Source organism: Equus asinus, chromosome 20 (genome assembly GCF_041296235.1).
Source record: "Equus asinus isolate D_3611 breed Donkey chromosome 20, EquAss-T2T_v2, whole genome shotgun sequence".
Classification (NCBI taxonomy): domain Eukaryota; kingdom Metazoa; phylum Chordata; class Mammalia; order Perissodactyla; family Equidae; genus Equus; species Equus asinus.
The window spans coordinates 14,657,341-14,675,705 of record NC_091809.1 but is presented as its reverse complement, the minus strand read 5'-3'; the positions used below and the strand labels follow the sequence as shown (position 1 = coordinate 14,675,705).

The window sequence follows — 18,365 nt, the reverse complement described above, 5'->3', positions numbered from 1 at the left end:
CCGCGCAGAGCGCCAGCAGGAACAGGCCACTGCGGCCGTCTGGGACAGAGCGCCACGCTGTGCTCCGGGCTCAGACGGCCGGCTCCTCACCAGTGCTCGCCTCATCCTCCGCTCGCTCCGTGGGGGCCTCCTCTCCAGCCAGCGGCTCCTCGGCCTTCTCCGCCTCGGCTCTCTCCTTCTCTGTCCCAGGTCTGCTCGCCTTCTGGACGGCCTCGATTTTTGGTCCCAGGACCCGCGACTTGAGCCGGGTGTAGACCTCCGCGGCCTTCTCCATCACCTCCTTGTTGGCCTTGTAACGGCGAATCTGGCGCGCCAAGAGGCCTGGCTCAGGCCGGGGAGCTGGTCTCACCCCGCCCCACGACCCTCCCCCATCGCTGCCACCCCCAGCGGGGGCACCTCCCCTGGAGACTGCCATTCCCCGCTCACCCCCGCACCCGCCCCGCTGCTGGCTTCCTCCTCGCCCTTCCCCCTCGGGCTCGTGCCATACCTTCTTCAATGTGGCCACCACATCTGTGTTCTTCTGAAGGATCTGCGAGGTCACCTGCAGGGTCCCCAGCTCGGCGAGGGCGTTCAGACACCTCTTCACGTCCTGTGGGGTAGAAGGGGAGTCAGGAGGGCAGCAGCAGGCTGATGGGGTCCTGGGGGCCCAGTGGGGCGGGGAAGGACCCTTGGGCTCTCCCTGCAGGGGAGGGCGGAGCGATGGGGAACCCGGGGACAAGCAGAGGGACCTATGGCATGGAGGGCTCTTAGCGTCTGCCTGTGGCGCCCCCTGGTGGGGACGCCGAGCACTGCAACTCAGGACACCAGCCTGGCCCCAAGCTGGGGGACACACGTAGGAACAGGGACCCCACCCTGCACACCCTGAGGGTCCTGGGTCTGCAAAGATGGACTGGTAGCTCAGGGGAGGCGGCTGCGAGGTGACCCCAGGGCCCTGAGAAGCGTCTCACCGGATTGTCGACCTTCAGGGCGAACTTGATCTCACTGTGCAGCTTCTGAAGCTTCTCCTCCACAGAAGGTTCTGGGCCAGGAGAGAACAGCCCGCCCGGGTCTGAGCAGGGCCACAGAGGCCCAGGCTGTGGGGACTGGCTGGCCTTGCCCCCACCCCTGCCGAGGACCTGCCCGAGCACCACCCCAGGGACAGGAGCCAGCTGCTCGGGGCCCTCCCTCCCCACCACCTCGGGGTCCTCAGACCGTGACCAGGGCAGCCGGGCCTTACCTTTCTTCTTCTCGACCTTCCGGTCCGGCGGGAACCCTTCCGACCGCTTCCGAGTTCGCTCTACCTTCACAGGCCTGCGGAGAGTCATGCCTCTCAAACGGGCGCCTCCCCATCATCCTCGAGACCACCCTGCCGCAGCCACCACATCCTCTCCGCTGAGGGCCGGGGCCCGCCAGGGGACCCACGTCTGCTGCGTAAGCAAACCTCTAGGAGGCCCTGGAGGCGGGGTCAAGGCCGCCGGGACCTGGCCAAGGGCAGGCACCCGAGGGGAACAAAGACGCCAGCCCTGCCTCTGGTTCCTGCGAGCAAACAACGTGACATCCCAGAATTCTTTGTTTTCACACCTGGCTGAGAGTTAGTATCTAGTTATGGGAAACTTAGCAAATGAGTTATTCAAAGGCGCTCCGAACTGACACGGATCAATGACAGAAGCCCACATCCTGGCCAGCAGTCCAGCTGCCCAGCTCCCCGTGGGCAGGGATATGGGCTGTCCCCCACCTCGGCGGGCCTCGGACTTAAAACATCTGGTCTGGGGGACGGTCTCCCTCTTGGCCCTGTGGACATCAGGGCCGTCCTGGGCACTGCGGAGGGTTGAACAGCATCCCTGGCCCCCACCTGCCCGATGCCAGGAGCTCCCCCAGTGTGACAGCCACAGATGTGGCCCGGTGTCGTCTGGGGGCAGCCCCGCCTGGGCGAGAGCCCTGGCCTAGGGAAAGGACCAGCCCTGGGTCAGAGGCTCCTACACAACCTGATGGGGCCCCGAGAAACAGACACTTCAACTGGATCTGACTGAATTCGGAAGCCGGGCACCAGGACGGGTAGGGCCCAGGGAGGTAGGGGAGGCGGGGCAGAGTGGGGGACCTGGCCCGGGGCTTGTCGTCGGGCCGCCCTCGCTTCTCCTTCTGGCTGGCTCTCCTCACGGGCTCCGCGCTCTGCAACTTCTTAGCCGACTTCTTCGCCTGCGGCGGCCAGAGAAAGCAGGGCTGGAGCGGTGGCAGCAGGGGCTGGCCCCAGACCCCAGCCCTGCCATCAGAGACGCGGCCCCTCCTGCCACCACCTCCGCGCTGCTGGGGGCTGGCGGACCGGGCAGGACGGACGGGAAGGACCCGCGTCCAGTCCATACCCAGGCAGCAGCTTCTCAGGCCCTGAAAGGAGCTGGGGGTGCTGGAGTCCAAGCCGCCATCCAGCCGAGGGGCAGCCCCGCCCCATCCCCCCGCCAAGGGGCTCGAAGCCGTGGCCACAATGCCTCCTGGGGCAGGGAACTCAGTCCCCTCTTTGTGACCAAAGGGAGTGCGACGGGGAGAAAACAGGGGTCGTCCTGCCTCCCCATCCCCCCTCCCGCCCCACATGGGGTCCTGGGCTTGGGCTAGAAGGTGACGGGCCTGGGAGGCAGACTCTGGTTCAGGCCGGACTGTGAACGTCAGGGGGCCGGGCAGCTGATGGGCTCAGGGGACCACACGGTAGCTGATGGTCACCACCGCCTCTGCCAGCCTCCTAACTGCCCCCTCACTCACCCTACAAGCTGCTCTGCCATAGTGGCCAGAGGACACCTGCGGACACCTGAGTCTCCACCTGCAGCCCTCCAGGATCCCCCTCCCTCAGGGAAGAAGCCTGAGTCCTCCCTGCGGCCACCAGGCCCCACACGACCTGCCCTGTCCCCTCCCCGCCCTCCCTCCTCCCTCTGTCCCCCTCGCTCCCTCTGCTCCAGCCACACTGTCCTCCTTGCTGTTCCTGTCACACACCAGGCCTGGTCCTGCCCCAGGGCCTTTGCATGGGCTGTGCCTGCTGCCTGGGACGTCTTTTCTCCAGATCACTTCTCACTTCATTCAGATCCCTACTTCAATGGCACCTTCTCCTCTGAAGCCTTCAGGGCCACCCTACTTACAATGGAAGCCTGTCCCCTAACGCTTCAGTCTCCTTTGCTTTGCTCTCCTCCTGAGCACAGAACGCCCCGTGACCAGTCCTCCTGTCGTCCACTACCTGTCTCCCTTCCTCGGGGGCAGCCCCTCAGAGTGTCTGCTCCAGCCCCGGCTTGGCGCTCTCAGCGGGCAGCCAGCAGGTGCCCCGTCCACGGCTGCACCGAGCGGCGGCCCTGGGCCCGAGCCTCCCCCGCGCGGCGTCGCCCCCCACCCGGAGTGACCCTCCCGGCCCGGGCCCCGGGGCCGCACCTCTCTGTCCAGCTCGGCCTCGGGCTCCGAGTCGGAGGAGGACTGAGGCCCCCGGCCCTGGCGGCCGCGCTTCCGCACGGGCTCGTCCTCGTCGCCGGGCGCGTCACCGCTGCTGCCGCCGCTGCCCGCGGCCGGGGCCTCCCCGCGCTCGCGCTCGGGCCGCGCGCGCCGCCGCGCCTTCTCCTCCTGCTCCTGCTCGCGCAGCCGCCGCAGCTCCTCCTCCTGCGCGCGCCGCCGCCGCGCCTCCAGCTCGCGCCGCCGCGCCTCGTCCCGCCGCTTCCACTCGCTGATGCGGTCCACCTCGTCGCTGTCGCTGCGGGAGGGGCCGGTCAGAGGGGCCCGCGCGCGCCCGCGGCCACCCCGGCCCGGCACCCACCTGTCGCTGCTCGAGCTGCTCGGCGGCCGCTCCGGCTTCGGCTTGCGCCCGCGCGGCTTCAGGGGCGGCTTCTCGGCTGCGGGAGAGCAGGGTGGCCTCGTCCCGCGCCCGCCGCCCGGGGGCCCCCGCCGGCCCCGCCCCGCCCCCCTACCTGGCTTGCGGCCCCGCGGCGGCTTCTTCACCGACACGTCCGAGTCCGAGTCCGAGGCGGAGGACGACGCGGAGGACGACGCAGACGCGGGCACGGCCGGCGGCTCCCCCTGCGGCGCGTCCGAGTCGGCTTTGGAGTCCGAATCCGAGGCCGACGGCGCCTTCTGGGGGGCGGCGAGGGTGAGAGAAGGGGGGCCGGGCGCCCCCACCCACCGCCAGGCCGCCTCCCCCAGGCCTCCCGGGCACCCAAGCTCCGGACGGGAACCCCACCTGCGCCACCCAGGGGCCCCCCACCCCGGCTCTGCGCCCGCTCCCCTGCGCCCACGGCACACACTCACACATGCACATGCGTACACACCCCCACACACGCACAACACACACTGATCGGAACGCCACAGCCCACGGTCATGCGCACACTCATACACACGTATATGCAGCACACATGTACGTGCACACACCACTCACACGTGCACTCGCACCACACACGCACAACACACTCATCCGAACACATGCCCGACCATGCACATGCATCTGTACACACGTGTACACGTGAGAACACACACACGCGTGTGCACGCCACACACTACGCCACCCATGTACATGTGCACACACACCACATACACTGTACACACCTGTGCATAACACAGCCTCCTACACACACCCCACACGCACGCTCCTGCATCCACACACGCTGATACACCCACACAGACACGTAACACACACGCAACACAGCTGGACGTGAGCCCGCGCTCCCCCGCCCCCCACGCGCCCGGAGGGCCTCCCTCGGGCCTCTGCCAGCAGCCCGGGCTCCGGGCTGGCCCTAAGCCCCCTCAGGGAGGCGCTCTGCACACACAGCACTCAGGGCAACACGGTGAGCCATCGTGAAGGCACAGGCGGAAGCTGGCGGCCCCTGCCTGACCCGCGTCCAAAAGGACCCGACTCCAGTTGTGGCCGCCGGCAGGTGACTGAGAAGGGAGGCTCCCGAGGCTGGCACGGGGACCCAGAGCCCCTGTACCTGTTTCTTCCGTCCTGCGAGGGGGCCCCGCCGTGGCGCCCGGACCACGGCTTTCTTCTCTGGGGTGAAGTCCTGCGCGGAGAGAAGGGAGCTGAGCGCAGGCTGCACGGGCTGGCCACCTCGGCTCCCACCTGCGCATCCCCCCACCTGCCCACCTGGTCGCTGGTCTTCTCTGACTCAGACGAGCTTTCCGAGTTCTCCTCGTCGGACGGGGACACGCTGCCTTGGTCCAGGTCGCTGGAGGCCTTTCGAGCTCGTTTTGAGACGGACATCTGGAAGGGGAGGAGCCGGAGCGAGCGATCAGCCACCAGGAAAGCCCGCGTACTCGGCAGGGCCGTCTCCCGCCTGAGCGCTCCCGGCTGGGGGACGAGCTGTGGTTCTGGAACCTTTGGGGGGGGGGTGGCAGGGGGCCACCCCTTTGAGAATCTGATAAAACCCAGGGATCTGGAAGCTTGGAGACATGATGCTCAGTGACATCAGCCAGACACAGAAGGACACACACTGTGTGGTCCACTCACAGGAGGTCCCCAGAGGAGCCACAGCCACAGAGACAGAAAGTGGATGGGGGGCCAGGGGCTGGGGGAGGGGTGGGAGTCAGTGTTTCATGGGGACACAGCTTCAGTTTGGGAAGATGGAAAGTTCTGGAGACGAATGGTGGGAGGGTTGCACAACAATGAGAAGGTACCTAGTGCCAATGATCTGTGCACTTAAAAATGGTTAAAATGATAAATTTCATGTTATGTATATTTTACTGCAATAAAGGAAAAAAAAAAAGAAAAAGCCAAACCAGGGATCTTTTCCCCAGAAAGACACGTGGACACCTTTTGGTGGCTGCAAAACACTGTAAATGTGCGACGGACCATCGTTGTGCGTACCTTTCAGAGTGGTTAGTTGTATGTGAATTTCACCTCAATACGAAATTTAAAAACATACGTCCATACACGTGTCCACAACGTGAATTCAGTTTCAGGGCTTCATGGAGTCCGTGACGCCCACCCAAAGAAGCCGACTTAGGAATTTTCACAAAGGAAGAACAGAGAAAGCATGGAGAATGAGCTCTGGAAACAGACCCCTTCCCGGGGACAACCAGCTACTTCTTGCTGGGGCGTCTGCTCAGTGACAAAGCCCGTCTACCTCCATTCTGTCACCACTGAGACTTGGAGGTTCTCTTCACAACAGTTAACTGAGCAGCTCCCCACCCCGTGCCCCGTCCAAGGCCAAGGTGTGATGGGCTGAACTGTGTCGCCAAACCCTAGGCGCGCAGGATGTGGCTGCATTTGGAGAGGGGTCTTTGCAGAGGTGATTAGGGGAAAATGAGGTCATTGGGGTGGGTCCTGATCCAACAGGACTGCGTCCTTGTAAGAAGAGGAGATAAGGACGCAGACACGCACAGAGGGACAACCACGTGGGGACACAGGGAGGAGCCGGCATCCACATGCCACGCTGAGCGGCCTCGCAGGGTCCAGCCCTGCCGACACCTGGGTCGTGGCCTCCAGCCTCCAGCCCCGGGAGAATATACAGGTCTGTTGTGAAGCCCCCAGCCTGTGGTCCTCTGTTCCGGCTGCCCGAGTGAGCGACTTCGCTGAGTGACAAGCCAATGGGAGAGGAGGCTCCCACTGTCCTGCGACTTCCCGTCTAGGCAGGAGAGCCCACAGCGCTCACTGAACCCCGAGAGCAGAGGGAGTCCTGTGAAAGTAAGGGGGCCCCGTGGGGGAGACAGGATGCTTGAGGGGCGTCAGAGGGAGCCGCCGAAAAGCCTGCAGGACGACGGCGGGACAGATGGCGGAGGAGCTTCCCGGCTGAGGAGTCGGCGAGTACAAAGGCTCTGGGGTGGCAGGCAGCTTGGCGTTTTCAAAGACGTGAAAGGAGGCCAGAGTGGCTGGCGAGTGGTCAGGGACCCTGCACCCCGCCACCCTCATCACAGGGGCGGGCAGGACCCCAGCCCGGCGGCAGGGAGAGTAGTATGTGAGTTGGGGATCCTGTGTGTTCCTCTCATCCCCATGAGCAAGGGACTCCTAAGCCAGGTGCTCGGGGAACCCTCCAGAATTGCTGGACATTTCTGCCTCCCATGCACACTTGAGTTCCGACTCGAAGCAGTTCCAGGTTAAGCATTTCCAGCTGGGATGTGGCCTGGGCCCCAGACAAAAGGGCCGGAATCGCGAGGACTAAGATGACCCCACGCAGGACCCTCCCTCCTGACGTCCACACGCCGGGGTCGAAGGAGAGGCGTCAGGAGGGACCCTGAGGGCGAGATCCTGTGACCCCAGGACCAGGAGCGACCTGGGTGGTGGGTGGGCAGTGCCTGGCTGGACCTCCGACCACAAGATCTGGTGGCCGAGGTGTGTCAGAAAACCCTGATGAGAGGTCTTCTGTGGAGCCGTTAAGAAGAATAACTACAAAGACCAGGTCCGTGGGTCCACAGAAAAACACCAACAAAACAGTGTTCACTGGAGAGAGCATAAAGTGGGCCCCACAGGAAAACCACAGCCCCCTACAGACTGGGAAAGGAACAGCGAGGACGTGCTGGGTGGTGGGGCGCCAAGTGAAAAGGTTTTGAAAGTTTTTCCCTAGTGTGGTTAAAAAGTGTGATGACAACCTCTATTTAATGCCAAGTTGGCATACGGACCCATAAACAGTGGTTTCTGTCTCGGGGGTGGGATGGCGGGGGTTGTTTTCTACAGGTTTCTACTGAACTTCTCCAACAACTATACACAGAAATTACACGGGCTTTTAAAAAACAATGCCAACTATGTCATTAAAAGTTGGGGGAAATGGGGCCAGCCCCGTGGTGTGTGGTTAAGTCCAGCGTGCTCCGTTTCAGCAGCCTGGGTTCGTGGGTTTGGATCCCGGGCGCAGACCTACACCACTCGTCAGACATGCTGTGGTGGCGACCCACATACAAAAAATAGAAGATTGGCACAGATGTTAGCTCAGGGCAAATTTTCCTCAAGTGAAAACAGAGGAAGACTGGCAATGGATGTTAGCTCAGAGCGAATCTTCCTCACCAAAAAAAAAAAAAAAGTTGAGGGGAAAAAACTAAATGCTCAACAATCTTAATAATATCCACATCACAGACTACTTCTCAAACACTGAAAATTCCATCTTAAAAAATAGTCTTTAATGACAAGGAAATGCTCATATTAGGTGGAAAAACAGCAAGACACACACTGGATGTGTGATGGCCAATTCTGTACTTTACACACACCCCCGGGTGAGGCACATACGAGATGACAGAGAAATACATCAAGAGGTCAAGTCCTTGGTGCAGAGGACCCCTCGGATAATATGGGTATTTTCTGACTAGCTTCTTTACGCTTTTTGCATCTTCTAACTTATCTACAACGAGAATGGCTTACCATTATAATTGGAGCCACAAATATTATTTTTAAAAATAGTAAGAATGCCTTACTCTAGTCACAAAAAAATGCTCCTAGAACCTGGTCCTTTCATTCTGCACCCAAATATTTGGTAGTCAAAGGGCAGAGGAGGAAAAAAGAGGCAGGAAAGAGAATCTATACATAAGAACCGAAGACATCTGTGCACACAGAAACCTGTGCCCGCCTGTTCACAGCAGCATGATTTATGACGGCCCAAAGAGGAAGCCAGCCCAGGGGCCATCAACAAATGCACACACACACACGTCCCCCCACACTCTGGAATATTACACAGCTGTGAAAAGGAGTGACGCCCTGACAGAGCTGCACGTGGATGGACCTGAACACACGACGCTCAGGGAGAGAAGCAGACACAGAAGGACACATGGCGTGTGATCCCATTGACGTGAAACGTCCAGAACAGGCAGATCCACAGACAGAGAGCAGGCCCATGGGTGCCAGGGGCTGGGGGAGGTAACTGCTAATGGGAAGGGGGTTTCTGTTGGGGTGATGGAATGTTCTAGAACTAGTGGTAATGACTGCACAACTCTGTGACTGTACTAAACTTCACTGAATTACATACTTTGAAGGGGTGAATTTTACGGCATGTGAATGGTATTTTAATTTCTAAAAGAAAGCATGATAAGAAAGAGCGGCAGGGCGGGAGAGTAGGCTGTGGGATGCGACCTCAGGGTGGGAGGGGGAAGGGCCAGGGCATCGCTGTCCCCCTACAGGCTAGATGCGCCCACCCTGCCCCTACCTTCAAGGCCGGCGCCTTCCGCTTGAGGCCGCTGTTGTCACTGCTCTTGTCTGAGTCCGAGTCGCTCTCCATCCTGTCGCTGGCGGCTGTGGCGGTCACGGCTGTAACGGCCATGACCCCCCGGTCCTCGTCGTCCTCGCTCCCACCGGCTGGGTCAGCTTCGGGGGCCTCACTGTCGGAGGAACTCACCGGCTGGGGGCGGAGGGGCAGAAACAGCATGTCACCACTAGGCTTGGGGGGGGCTTTCCCAACCAGGATGGCGACCCAGAGGACAGCACCCACTGGCAGGGTCTCAAATGTCAGGGTCCAGCCTCCTCGCTTCCCAAATGGGGGAACTGAGGCACAGAAAGCCCTGAGAGCTGAGGCAGGAGGGTGTGACGGACACGTGTGGAGGGCGCCAGGATTCAAGGGCTGCCAGATTTAAGGTCAAATCTTGGGCAAGTGACTGAAGCCTCTCTGTGCCTCAGTTTCCACATCTGAGCCATGGGGATGGCACCATTTTGGCCTCAAAGGGCTGAGGTAAGGATGAGACAGAAGTGGTACGTGACATACTCAGGACGGGCCCAGAGCATGGCAAGAAGTCCGCCAGTGTTCGCTTCTGTAACTATTGTTGTGATTATTATGCGGGGGCCGCTGACCCAGGACTGGGCCTCCGGAAGAGCGTCAGCTTTCAGCAGGGCTGCTTCTGTTTTGCCCAAAATGCCCGCTCCGCAGAAATGGCCACAAGGACAGCCCCCACTTCTCCGGCGCCTCCTCCGTGCCAGGCACGTGCTGGCTCGTCTGTGAGCAGCGGCTGGCTGCTGGGCGGTGTGCGAGGCAGGTGGCGGGCACAGATGTAGGGGGTGTGGTCCCTGGCCCCGCGGAGCTCGCAGTCCAGCGGGAGAGACCGAACACAGCCATGTAAACAGATCAACATCCCAGCGTGGTGACGGCAGAAAGGAAACCACTGGTATGTGGCTGCGAAGTGTGGGAGTATTTCGCGGTGGGTGGTCGGCTGGGGGGGACCCTTGGAGGGCGTGACGTCTTAGCTGAGGAGCCATCCCAAGCATGTGGCAAAGTGGGGGCCAGACACATTCCAGAAAGCAGGAAGGGCATGAGGGAAGGTCCCTGGATGCAGGAGAGGTCGGTGTGGCCGGAGCAGAGTGAAGGAGAAGAAAACGGCAGAGGAAAGGATGGGGCATGGCCAGGGCCGGATCATGCAGAGTTATCGAGGACCTGGGGCATCAGGCAGATGGCACAATGACAGTCAGGCCACTGGGCTTTCTTGGGTCCCTTTGGGAACTTGTTCTGGATGCTGTATGTTTGTGGGAGGAAAATGGACACACCCCGGTCGTATCCAGCCCTCACTCACTCATCCAACTAACACGATGGAATACCTACTATGCGCTCGGCCCCGTGCTGGGGACTACAGACGGGTGAGAGAGGGTCTCTGCCCACGGGGGGCTCACAGTCTAATGGGGAGACAGACAAGTACACACAGTTACAACCAGGCACGAGACGGGGTGCCACTATGGCTCCCAAGGCAGTCAGCCCACCCGAGTCCGGGGAGAAACCTGACCTCATTATTTCATGAACTTCTTCTCTAAATAACTGATTTTTTTTTTTAAAAGAAAGAAAGAGACTGAGAGTTTTAAGAGCCACATTCTCTGGAGACAACCCAAATGTCCGTCTACTGATGGACAAACAAAACGTGGGAAAGTGCAGAATGGAATACTATTCAGCCGTGAAGAGGAGCGAGGCCCTGACACAGCTGCACGTGGACAGACCTGCACACACGACGCTCAGGGAGAGAAGCAGACACAGAAGGACACACGGCGTGTGATCCCATTGACGAGAAACGTCCAGAACAGGCTGATCCACAGACAGAGAGCGGGCTCGTGGGCGCCAGGGGCTGGGGAGGGGAGGATGGGAGTGACTGCTGATGGAAACAGGTTTCTTTGTGTGGTGACAGAATGTTCTGGAATTAGAGTGGTGATAGCTGCACAATATTGTGAATGTACTAAAAGCCACTGTAGTGTATCTTTAAAGTGGTTAAAATGGTGAATTTTGTTATGTGACTTTTACCCCAACTAAAATAAAAAGAATACTACTACCAAGAAAAAAAGCCCCTTCTCTTGGTGCGATTATAGTTAGGGCAATGGATGGGAATGGGGCATGCGCGGCAGCCAAGAAGAAAGCGAGGAGGACCCGAAGTGTACGAGATCCCATGAGAGGAGTCTCCCGGGGCACCCAGACGGGCACACGGAGTGAGATGGGAACGAGAAGCTACGAGAGGCGAAGTCTGTGCAGCCGCGTGACCACAGGAGGGAACAGGGCCCCAGACGGCCGGCCGGAGGCAGAGGCGAGCACACCACGTGGAAGGGTGTGGAAGAGCATGGCAGTGCGGCAGGAGCATGCGGGCGCCAGAGCTGGGCCCGGATGGCGACACAGGAGCCGGGAGCCCCGTGGAGGGAGCGGACGGGAGGGAACTGGGTCCAGCCGTTCCTCTGGCTCCATCGCACTTGTGTGCTTCCCGCCCTACCCCCCGAGCAGGTGGGAGCCCCCCAGCCTTCATGCACAAGCCCTAATGAACAGGCGAGAGAAAGGGCGACCAGGTGTCGACAGGACTCCCCACTCAGCACGAACACCTTCGTCTCCCTTGAGTCACTGTGACCAGGGGCCCTGAGGCACAGTGACAGGGCCGCGTCTGTGTAATGTGTGACAAGATTAAAACGTTAAGACTGAGGAGGTCAAGCCCCAAGCCTAAAGGCGGGAGAGAAAAGTCAGGCTATGACAGTGGGGTCGGGCCCCCTCTCCTCCAGGGCGCTGTTTCTCTTGGGAGCGTCCCTGCTGAGGAGAAGCGAGATGCCATCCCCCCTCCCCTCGGGGGCACAGTGGCGCGGAGGGGAAGCGACGGGACGGCTGGTGGGTGGCAGCCCAGCGGCGAGAGCCGGCGCTGGTTAAGGGCGACGCGCCAGACAGCGAGCTTATCGTCTATGTGCCGGGTGGGGGCTGCCATCCCCACGTGCAGATAAGAGGAGGCAGCGTGACAGCTCAGGACCACACAGCGACTAAGCCACAAAGCCGGACGCCAGCGTGTCTGCCCCGGCCTCTGCCTGGGCCACTGGACACAGCTACCGCCTATCAAAACCCCTCTGTGCTCCTGGCCAGCTCTTGACCGGCTGTGATCCGATTTGTGCCTCAACAGCCAGGTCAGGCGACCGGGATGAATGGGCAGGTTCCACAATGGGGGAAACTGAGTCTCCGGGGAGGTCAGTGACTGCCCCACACCGAGCTTGTGGATGAAGCCAGGACTCTGAGTCTCCTGGGGCCAGCCCAGGGGATCCACGTGCCTGCCAGCAAGGGCTGTGGGCCCCTGGGCCACATGGGGACGTCTGGGGGGCGGGAATGCCAGCCGCACGGAGAGGAGCCGGGGACAAAGGCAGAGAGCCGGCCCCCTCCAGCCTTCCCGAGGCCGGCTGAGTGACACTCCAGCACACCTTCCTCCCACTGCGGTGACGGATCGGGAAGGGCCTGCAGGGAAGCGAAGGGCAAAGCCAGCCGGCCTCTGCTTCCCCATTACCCCCGCCATCTCCCACCGAGCACAGACTGCGTGTCACCGTGCCACGTGCCGGATGCCCATCCGCTTCTGGATTCGCCCGAAAAGCCTGTGAGAAGCCGGTCCTGCCACGATCCTCTGTTGCAGGGGAGACCGAGGCTCAGAGAGGTGACCTCAACTCCCCAGGCGCACGGTGAGCAAGGGGGAGAGCCGGGACTCGAACCCAGGGCCGTGCATCCACACAGCAGGGCTCCTAAGCCCAGACCCCTCCTCCAGGCACTGACCAGAAGGAAGAGATTTTCGGCGCGGGAGGTGGGAGGCCTGGGTTCAGCCCTGGCTCAGCCCCAACCAGCCTGAGCACCTTGGACAGGTGCCTCTTCCTCTGTCACGTGACGAGGCGCATTAGGTGGATCCTTCCAGGTCTATGGTTCTCAACCAGGGGGGACGTGTCCCCCGGGGCACACTTGGCAATGTCCAGAGACATGCTAGTTATCAATATGGGGGAGATGCTCCTGACTTCGTGGGGTGGGGATCAAGGATGCTGCTTAACACCCCACAGGACGGCCCCCCCAGAGAATGATCCGGCCTCGAATGTTGAAAAGCCCCAGTCTAGGTCAAAGAGGCCTCAGCGTGCTCCCCTGTAAAATGGAAGAGACGCCACCTGCCCAGCCCACTCTCAGGCTTAGTGTGTACAGCTGGAACCACCTCCCACCTCCTGGAGTGGCAAGGGGACGTGGGGACAGGGCTGGCTGTACACCCTTGGGGAGAGCACCTGCTGAGTTAAGGCTGTCGCAAGGAATGAGGCCGTTCTCGGCGTGCTGACGTGGACCCGTCATCAAGATATGTGGTTGGAGGAATAAAGCAAAGGAGGGACTCCCATGCTTTAAAAAAGAAAGCTACCCGGGATTTCACAGGAACAAGGAATTCTGGAAGGACACAGAAGGAAACGGCAGTGGTGGCCGTCTGGGAAGGAAATCGAAACAGTGTCCGGGACGCAGGACTGACCGCACCGCGTGTGCCTGGGGCCTTTTCAGTTTTGGACCATGACTCTATTTCCACTCGAGAAGTCAAAATAAAGGACAAACTTGAAGGACCAAGAGATGGCTGAGGTCCCCCGGGGCGGCGCCTGCAACAGCCGCCTGCGGCCGGCTCCCTCGGAGGCATCGAGGACCGCGAGCGGGAAGACACACCTCGAGGGCGCAGGCCTCCGGCCTCCACTGGGAAACCCCCCGTCGAGGGGCCCAGGGAGCTGCGTTCCCAACCGCCTGCCGTTTGGAGGGGCGGCCAGGTTAGAGAACCGAAGGGCAGCAAGCAGCTCTAGCTAATAGCCATCCTCACCTTGGGGGGCTGTCAGGGGCGGGTATAGGGTCAAGGCCGCACCGTTTCCAAGTTCCGTTCCTCCAGGGCAGGCACCTGTGTGCTACTTGGCAAGCTGGGGGTGTATGGCAAATATTAAACGTCGCCATGACTCACCGGGAGGGCACATGCTTAGGACGTAACCAAACAGAGCTGGAGCTGGGGCCAGAAAAGGATCTCGGAAACTCAGCCACCTTAGAGACTTTCCGATCTGTTTACCCAAGTCGCGGCCACGCAAGCCCGCGGAGAGGCGGCAGGCACACCAGGGGGACCCATCACGGAGGGCGACCGGCACCGACATGCGCTCACCGGGGCCCGGCCCCTCCAGCGGGCCCACCAAACGCCTGGTGCTCCAGAGCCATCTGCAGAGCAAACCCCGGATTCTGGACTTCGAGCTCCCGGGAGGGGGAAGGACTGTGTCTGAGTCCTTTCGGATTCCTGGTCCCTAGTACAAGCATGTGGCAGGTGGCGACACAGGAGTGTGTGCCGGACCCACGGTGGCCTCAGCTGCAGGAGAGGCACACCCAGACCCTCAGGAGACCCCGCGTTCTCAGGCGGTGCCCATACCACGGAGCTGCTCAATCCTTTGCTCACGAGAACGAGACCCTGTCCGATGCACGAGAACCAGACCCTCTCCGATGCCTGCCCCCTGCCCAGACCGTGCAGGGTCCTTTCTGTCCCTAACAGTCAAGCTCTGTCCCCGCAGTCAGCCCCATTGGCCCCCAGCCGCCCTCGAGCCCACCCCGCCCCTCCTGAGGGCAGGCTAGCCCGCCCCGCACGGCTCCCACAGGAACCCCCAAAGCGGTGGGCACAAGCAGCGCGGAGAGCCCGACCCGCCTCCCCACATCTGCCCTGCACCCCAAAATACCCGATTGAGGAACCCCTCTGCCACCCTCCAGCGGCCCTCCACGGCTGGATTCTTCACGAATTCAGCTTCCACTTTTCTCCACGCCTTCCTTTCCCTGAAGCTTTCTAGACACCGACTTGCCACTGAGGTGTCATCTCTGTCCCCCTTGCATTTTTTTCCACCTGAGCAAGAACTCTCACATCTACGAACTGTGGCTTTTTTTTGAGTCTGAAACCTGGGGGGAGGCAGAGGGTGTTAACGGACGAAAAAAATGTTTTTCCTTAAGAAAGCGAAAGTTTCTGTAAGAGCTATAACAACACTTCTAAATGCAGGCTAACCCTAAAGCGGGGGTCTCACCGAGGGGGTCCTACACCCCTCTGCCCTGCCCAGAGGACACGGGGGCATGTCTGCGGGTATGTGTGGGTGTCACACCTGGGGGTCTCCTGGCATCGAGTGGGTGGGGCCAGGGATGCTGCTCGACCCCCCAAAGCACCCAGGATGGCCCCCCAGAGAGTGACGCGGCCCCCACTGGGCCCCAGAGCGCCGAGGCCCGGCCTGACGCGGGCTCTGCGCCCTGGAACTCACCAGAGGAGCGCTGTAGCTGGCGTGGGGATTGTTCTGGATCTCCCACAGTCCTTCATTGAAGCCTTTCCTCTTGTTGGGCTTGCCGTATTTGTCTTTACATTTGTCGTAGGGAAACAGGTCCTTGGGGCCCAGGAAGGCTCTGGAGAAAGGAACCACGGGGCCGGTCCCAGGTGAGCCGGGCCAGCCCGGGAGGCACCGGGTTGGGGGGAAACCGCGCCCCCGCTGGGGAGACTTACGTTTCGTGTGTACCGAAGAAGAAGATGGGGTACTTGTTGGGCGGGGGCTTCACGGCTCCGTCGGCGATGTCATCGATCTGCAGGGAGAGGCGGGTCGGGGGGGGGGGCGGGGGGAGGGGGGGCGGGGGGCTTCACCCACTGACGCAGAAATCAGCCAGGTTACTTGCGGGGAAGCACGTGGGGAAGAGGGGAGCCCTCAACCTAGGGAGATGCATCACTTGCCAGTCAAGCACCTGCATTCTTCTCTGCACCCCACCCCTCTTGCACACCTGTCCCCTCCCCCACACTGCTCTGTCGCCAAAGGAGGGGCTTCACCTGAGCAAAGCCAAATATGGTCCTCTGGGCAGCCAGGGGGGCGGGGCCGAGCTCAGCTTCTAGGAACTCCCAGGACCCTCCCACGGACCCCCTCCCGCAAAGAGGCGATGGCTGGCGGGTCTCGCAGAGCCCGCAGCTGGCAGCTCCAAGGATGCAGAGGGTGGCGGGTGGGCTGCAGGAGCCAGGCCCTGAGCATCCAGGAAGTCCCACCCTCTCCCGACAGGCCCATGGGCTCCGGCAGCTGTCAGTCACCTCCCCACAGGAGGCCAGCAGCCCCTCCACTTCCAATCAGGTGCTTGGAAATGTTCCGGGCTGGGAGAGCTGGCTGGAGGGGGGGCGGAGGAGAGGGTGAAGCTGGGACTCCGGGAAGAAAGGAAGTGCCCGTAAAGTTTCCTCGCTCCCGTGTCCCCCAAGAAATTAGCACGAGCCAATCAGGTTAGAGCGGGTTCCCTGGACCCCATTAATTCCTTTCTATTCTCTTCAACGCCTGGAGGGCTCCTGGCATCCTCCCGCCGCCCCCCACCAGCTTCCTTCCTTGGTTCTCCCAAAGTCCTCGGGCCGCGCTGTGGGCCTCAGGCATCCAGCCTAAGCATCCTGCTCCCGCCAGAAGCATCCCCAACTCCATCACTCTGTGGACCAGCCCCGCCAGCGTTCCAGGCACCGCTTCTGCTCCAGCCTCACCCAGGACCTGCCTCGGAGCATGAGGCCCAGACATCCTAGCCATTCCGCTCCGGGAGCAGCCCTGGCCTGCCCAGTGGGTGGTCCCCGAGCCCCAGCCTGGCATCCGGTGGGAGCCTCTCCCACCAAACCCCCAGCTCTGTGATGCCCTTCGTTCTATTGAAGCCCCATCTTCCACTGTCCCCTCCTGCTGCCTCGGCCTCCCGCCCCCACCCCCCTAAATTCCTTCAGTCCCACCATGCATATTCCACCAACCTCAGCCCTGGGTGACTTCAGCCCTAAGACCTGGGAGGACAATAACCTCCGGGTCCCTCCTCCACACTGCCCTGCCCTGGACACTGCCTGGATCTCCGCTCTCTGCAGACCTGGGACTCCCAGGCTCACGATGCCCTCCAGACCCGGACCCCTCGGACCATCTGGGTCCTCTGGATCCCAGCTTCCTCCAAAGGGGAACCCCAAAGTCGCCTTACCCAGCCCCCTCCCTTAGATGCTCTCTCCGTGGGGCGTGAGCCCCTGCGGTGTGGCGCTGATCTCGGATTCAAGCTGGACAGAACAGTACCCCACCCCAAGCCTCCCTCCACCAGGGTCTGGGGGGGGTTGCGGTGGGGGTCTTCACAGGGCTCCAGTCCCCAGGGTCCCCCAAACAAGTCTTATGCCAACCCCTGGTCCCTGAAGCCCCGCATGTTCAGCTCCAGAGACCTCGTGAACAAAGCCCCCAGCCCCATTTCCAGCCCTGGCCTCTCCCAGCCCCCTCAGCCTTGACCCTCAACCCCCCTCCCTTACTGCACCCCTCACTCCTAGCCCCCCTTCACACGTGACTCTCTGCCCCCAGCCCCTCAGAATGTGGCTTCTCCTGGCCCCCCAGTAAAGCCCTTCAGGTTGGAGCACCCCCCTCCCATTAGTTTCACGGTCCCCTCAAATCCCGCCCCTCAGCTCCCCTCAAACCCACCGACCTCTCTCCAACTTGAACCCTGGTCTCTCAGGCCGCAGGTCCCGCGAACCCCATCTCTCGGCCCTTGAACCCCCGTGCGGGTACCCCAGTCCCAGGACCCTCAGACCTCCAGGCATGCGGGTCCCCCAGGTCCTGGACTCCCCAGACCCAGAAGGGCGGGTCCCCCAGGCCCTGGTCCCCCCAGACCCCCGAAGGGCGAGTCCCCCAGGCCCTGGTCCCCCCTGACCCCCAGAGGGCGAGTCCCCCAGGTCCTGGTTCTCCCTGACCCCCGGAGGGCGGGTCCCCGAGGCCCTGGTCCCCCCAGAGTCCTGGAAGGCGGGTCTCTCAGGCCCTGGTCCCCCAAGACCCTCGGAGCGCGGGCCCCTCAGGCCCTGATCCCCGCAGACCCCCAGAGCGCGGGCCCCTCAGACCCTGGTCCCCCCAGACCCCCGGAGAGCGGGCCCCTCAGGCCCTAGTCCCCGCAGACCCCCGGAGAGCGGGCCCCTCAGGCCCTGGTCCCCCGAGACCCCGGGAGCTCGGGCCCCTCAGGCCCTGGTCCCCCCAGACCCCCGGGGTGCGGGCCCCTCAGGCCCGAGGCCCGCACTGTCCCACCCCCCCACGGCCTGGCCCATCTCCCGCGCGGCCTCACCCGGGCCGGCCAGTGCGGGTAGCCCTTCATCTTGGCGAACACCAAGTCCCCGGGTTTGAAGGCGTGCGGCATGCTGGCGGCGGGAGGCCCAGGCCGCGGGAAGCTGCGGCGGCAGCAACGGCGGCAGCGGGAGGCGAAGCCGGGGGCGGGAGCGGGGCGCCGAGGGGGCGG

At 62.1% G+C, this 18,365-nt stretch overlaps 1 protein-coding gene across 4 annotated transcripts in view; it reads right to left on the bottom strand.

Moving 5' to 3' along the window:
* HDGFL2 (HDGF like 2) overlaps nt 1-18,365 on the bottom strand; it is a 19,803-nt gene extending 1,438 nt beyond the window's left edge. For 2 of the 4 annotated variants that reach the window (XM_070491758.1, XM_044752430.2), the window contains exons 1-14: nt 18,195-18,365; nt 15,622-15,698; nt 15,386-15,524; nt 9,060-9,251; nt 5,081-5,197; nt 4,926-4,997; nt 3,912-4,074; nt 3,761-3,836; nt 3,385-3,697; nt 2,078-2,175; nt 1,217-1,290; nt 948-1,018; nt 488-589; nt 91-304 (exon numbers count right to left, since the gene is read on the bottom strand). In XM_070491758.1, the coding sequence (XP_070347859.1) occupies nt 91-304; nt 488-589; nt 948-1,018; nt 1,217-1,290; nt 2,078-2,175; nt 3,385-3,697; nt 3,761-3,836; nt 3,912-4,074; nt 4,926-4,997; nt 5,081-5,197; nt 9,060-9,251; nt 15,386-15,524; nt 15,622-15,698; nt 18,195-18,266 (1,780 nt within the window). In that variant the 5' untranslated portion in view covers nt 18,267-18,365. The remainder of the gene's footprint in view (nt 1-90; nt 305-487; nt 590-947; nt 1,019-1,216; nt 1,291-2,077; nt 2,176-3,384; nt 3,698-3,760; nt 3,837-3,911; nt 4,075-4,925; nt 4,998-5,080; nt 5,198-9,059; nt 9,252-15,385; nt 15,525-15,621; nt 15,699-18,194) is intronic. The other 2 variants (XM_070491759.1, XM_070491760.1) reach the window with 2 other exon arrangements.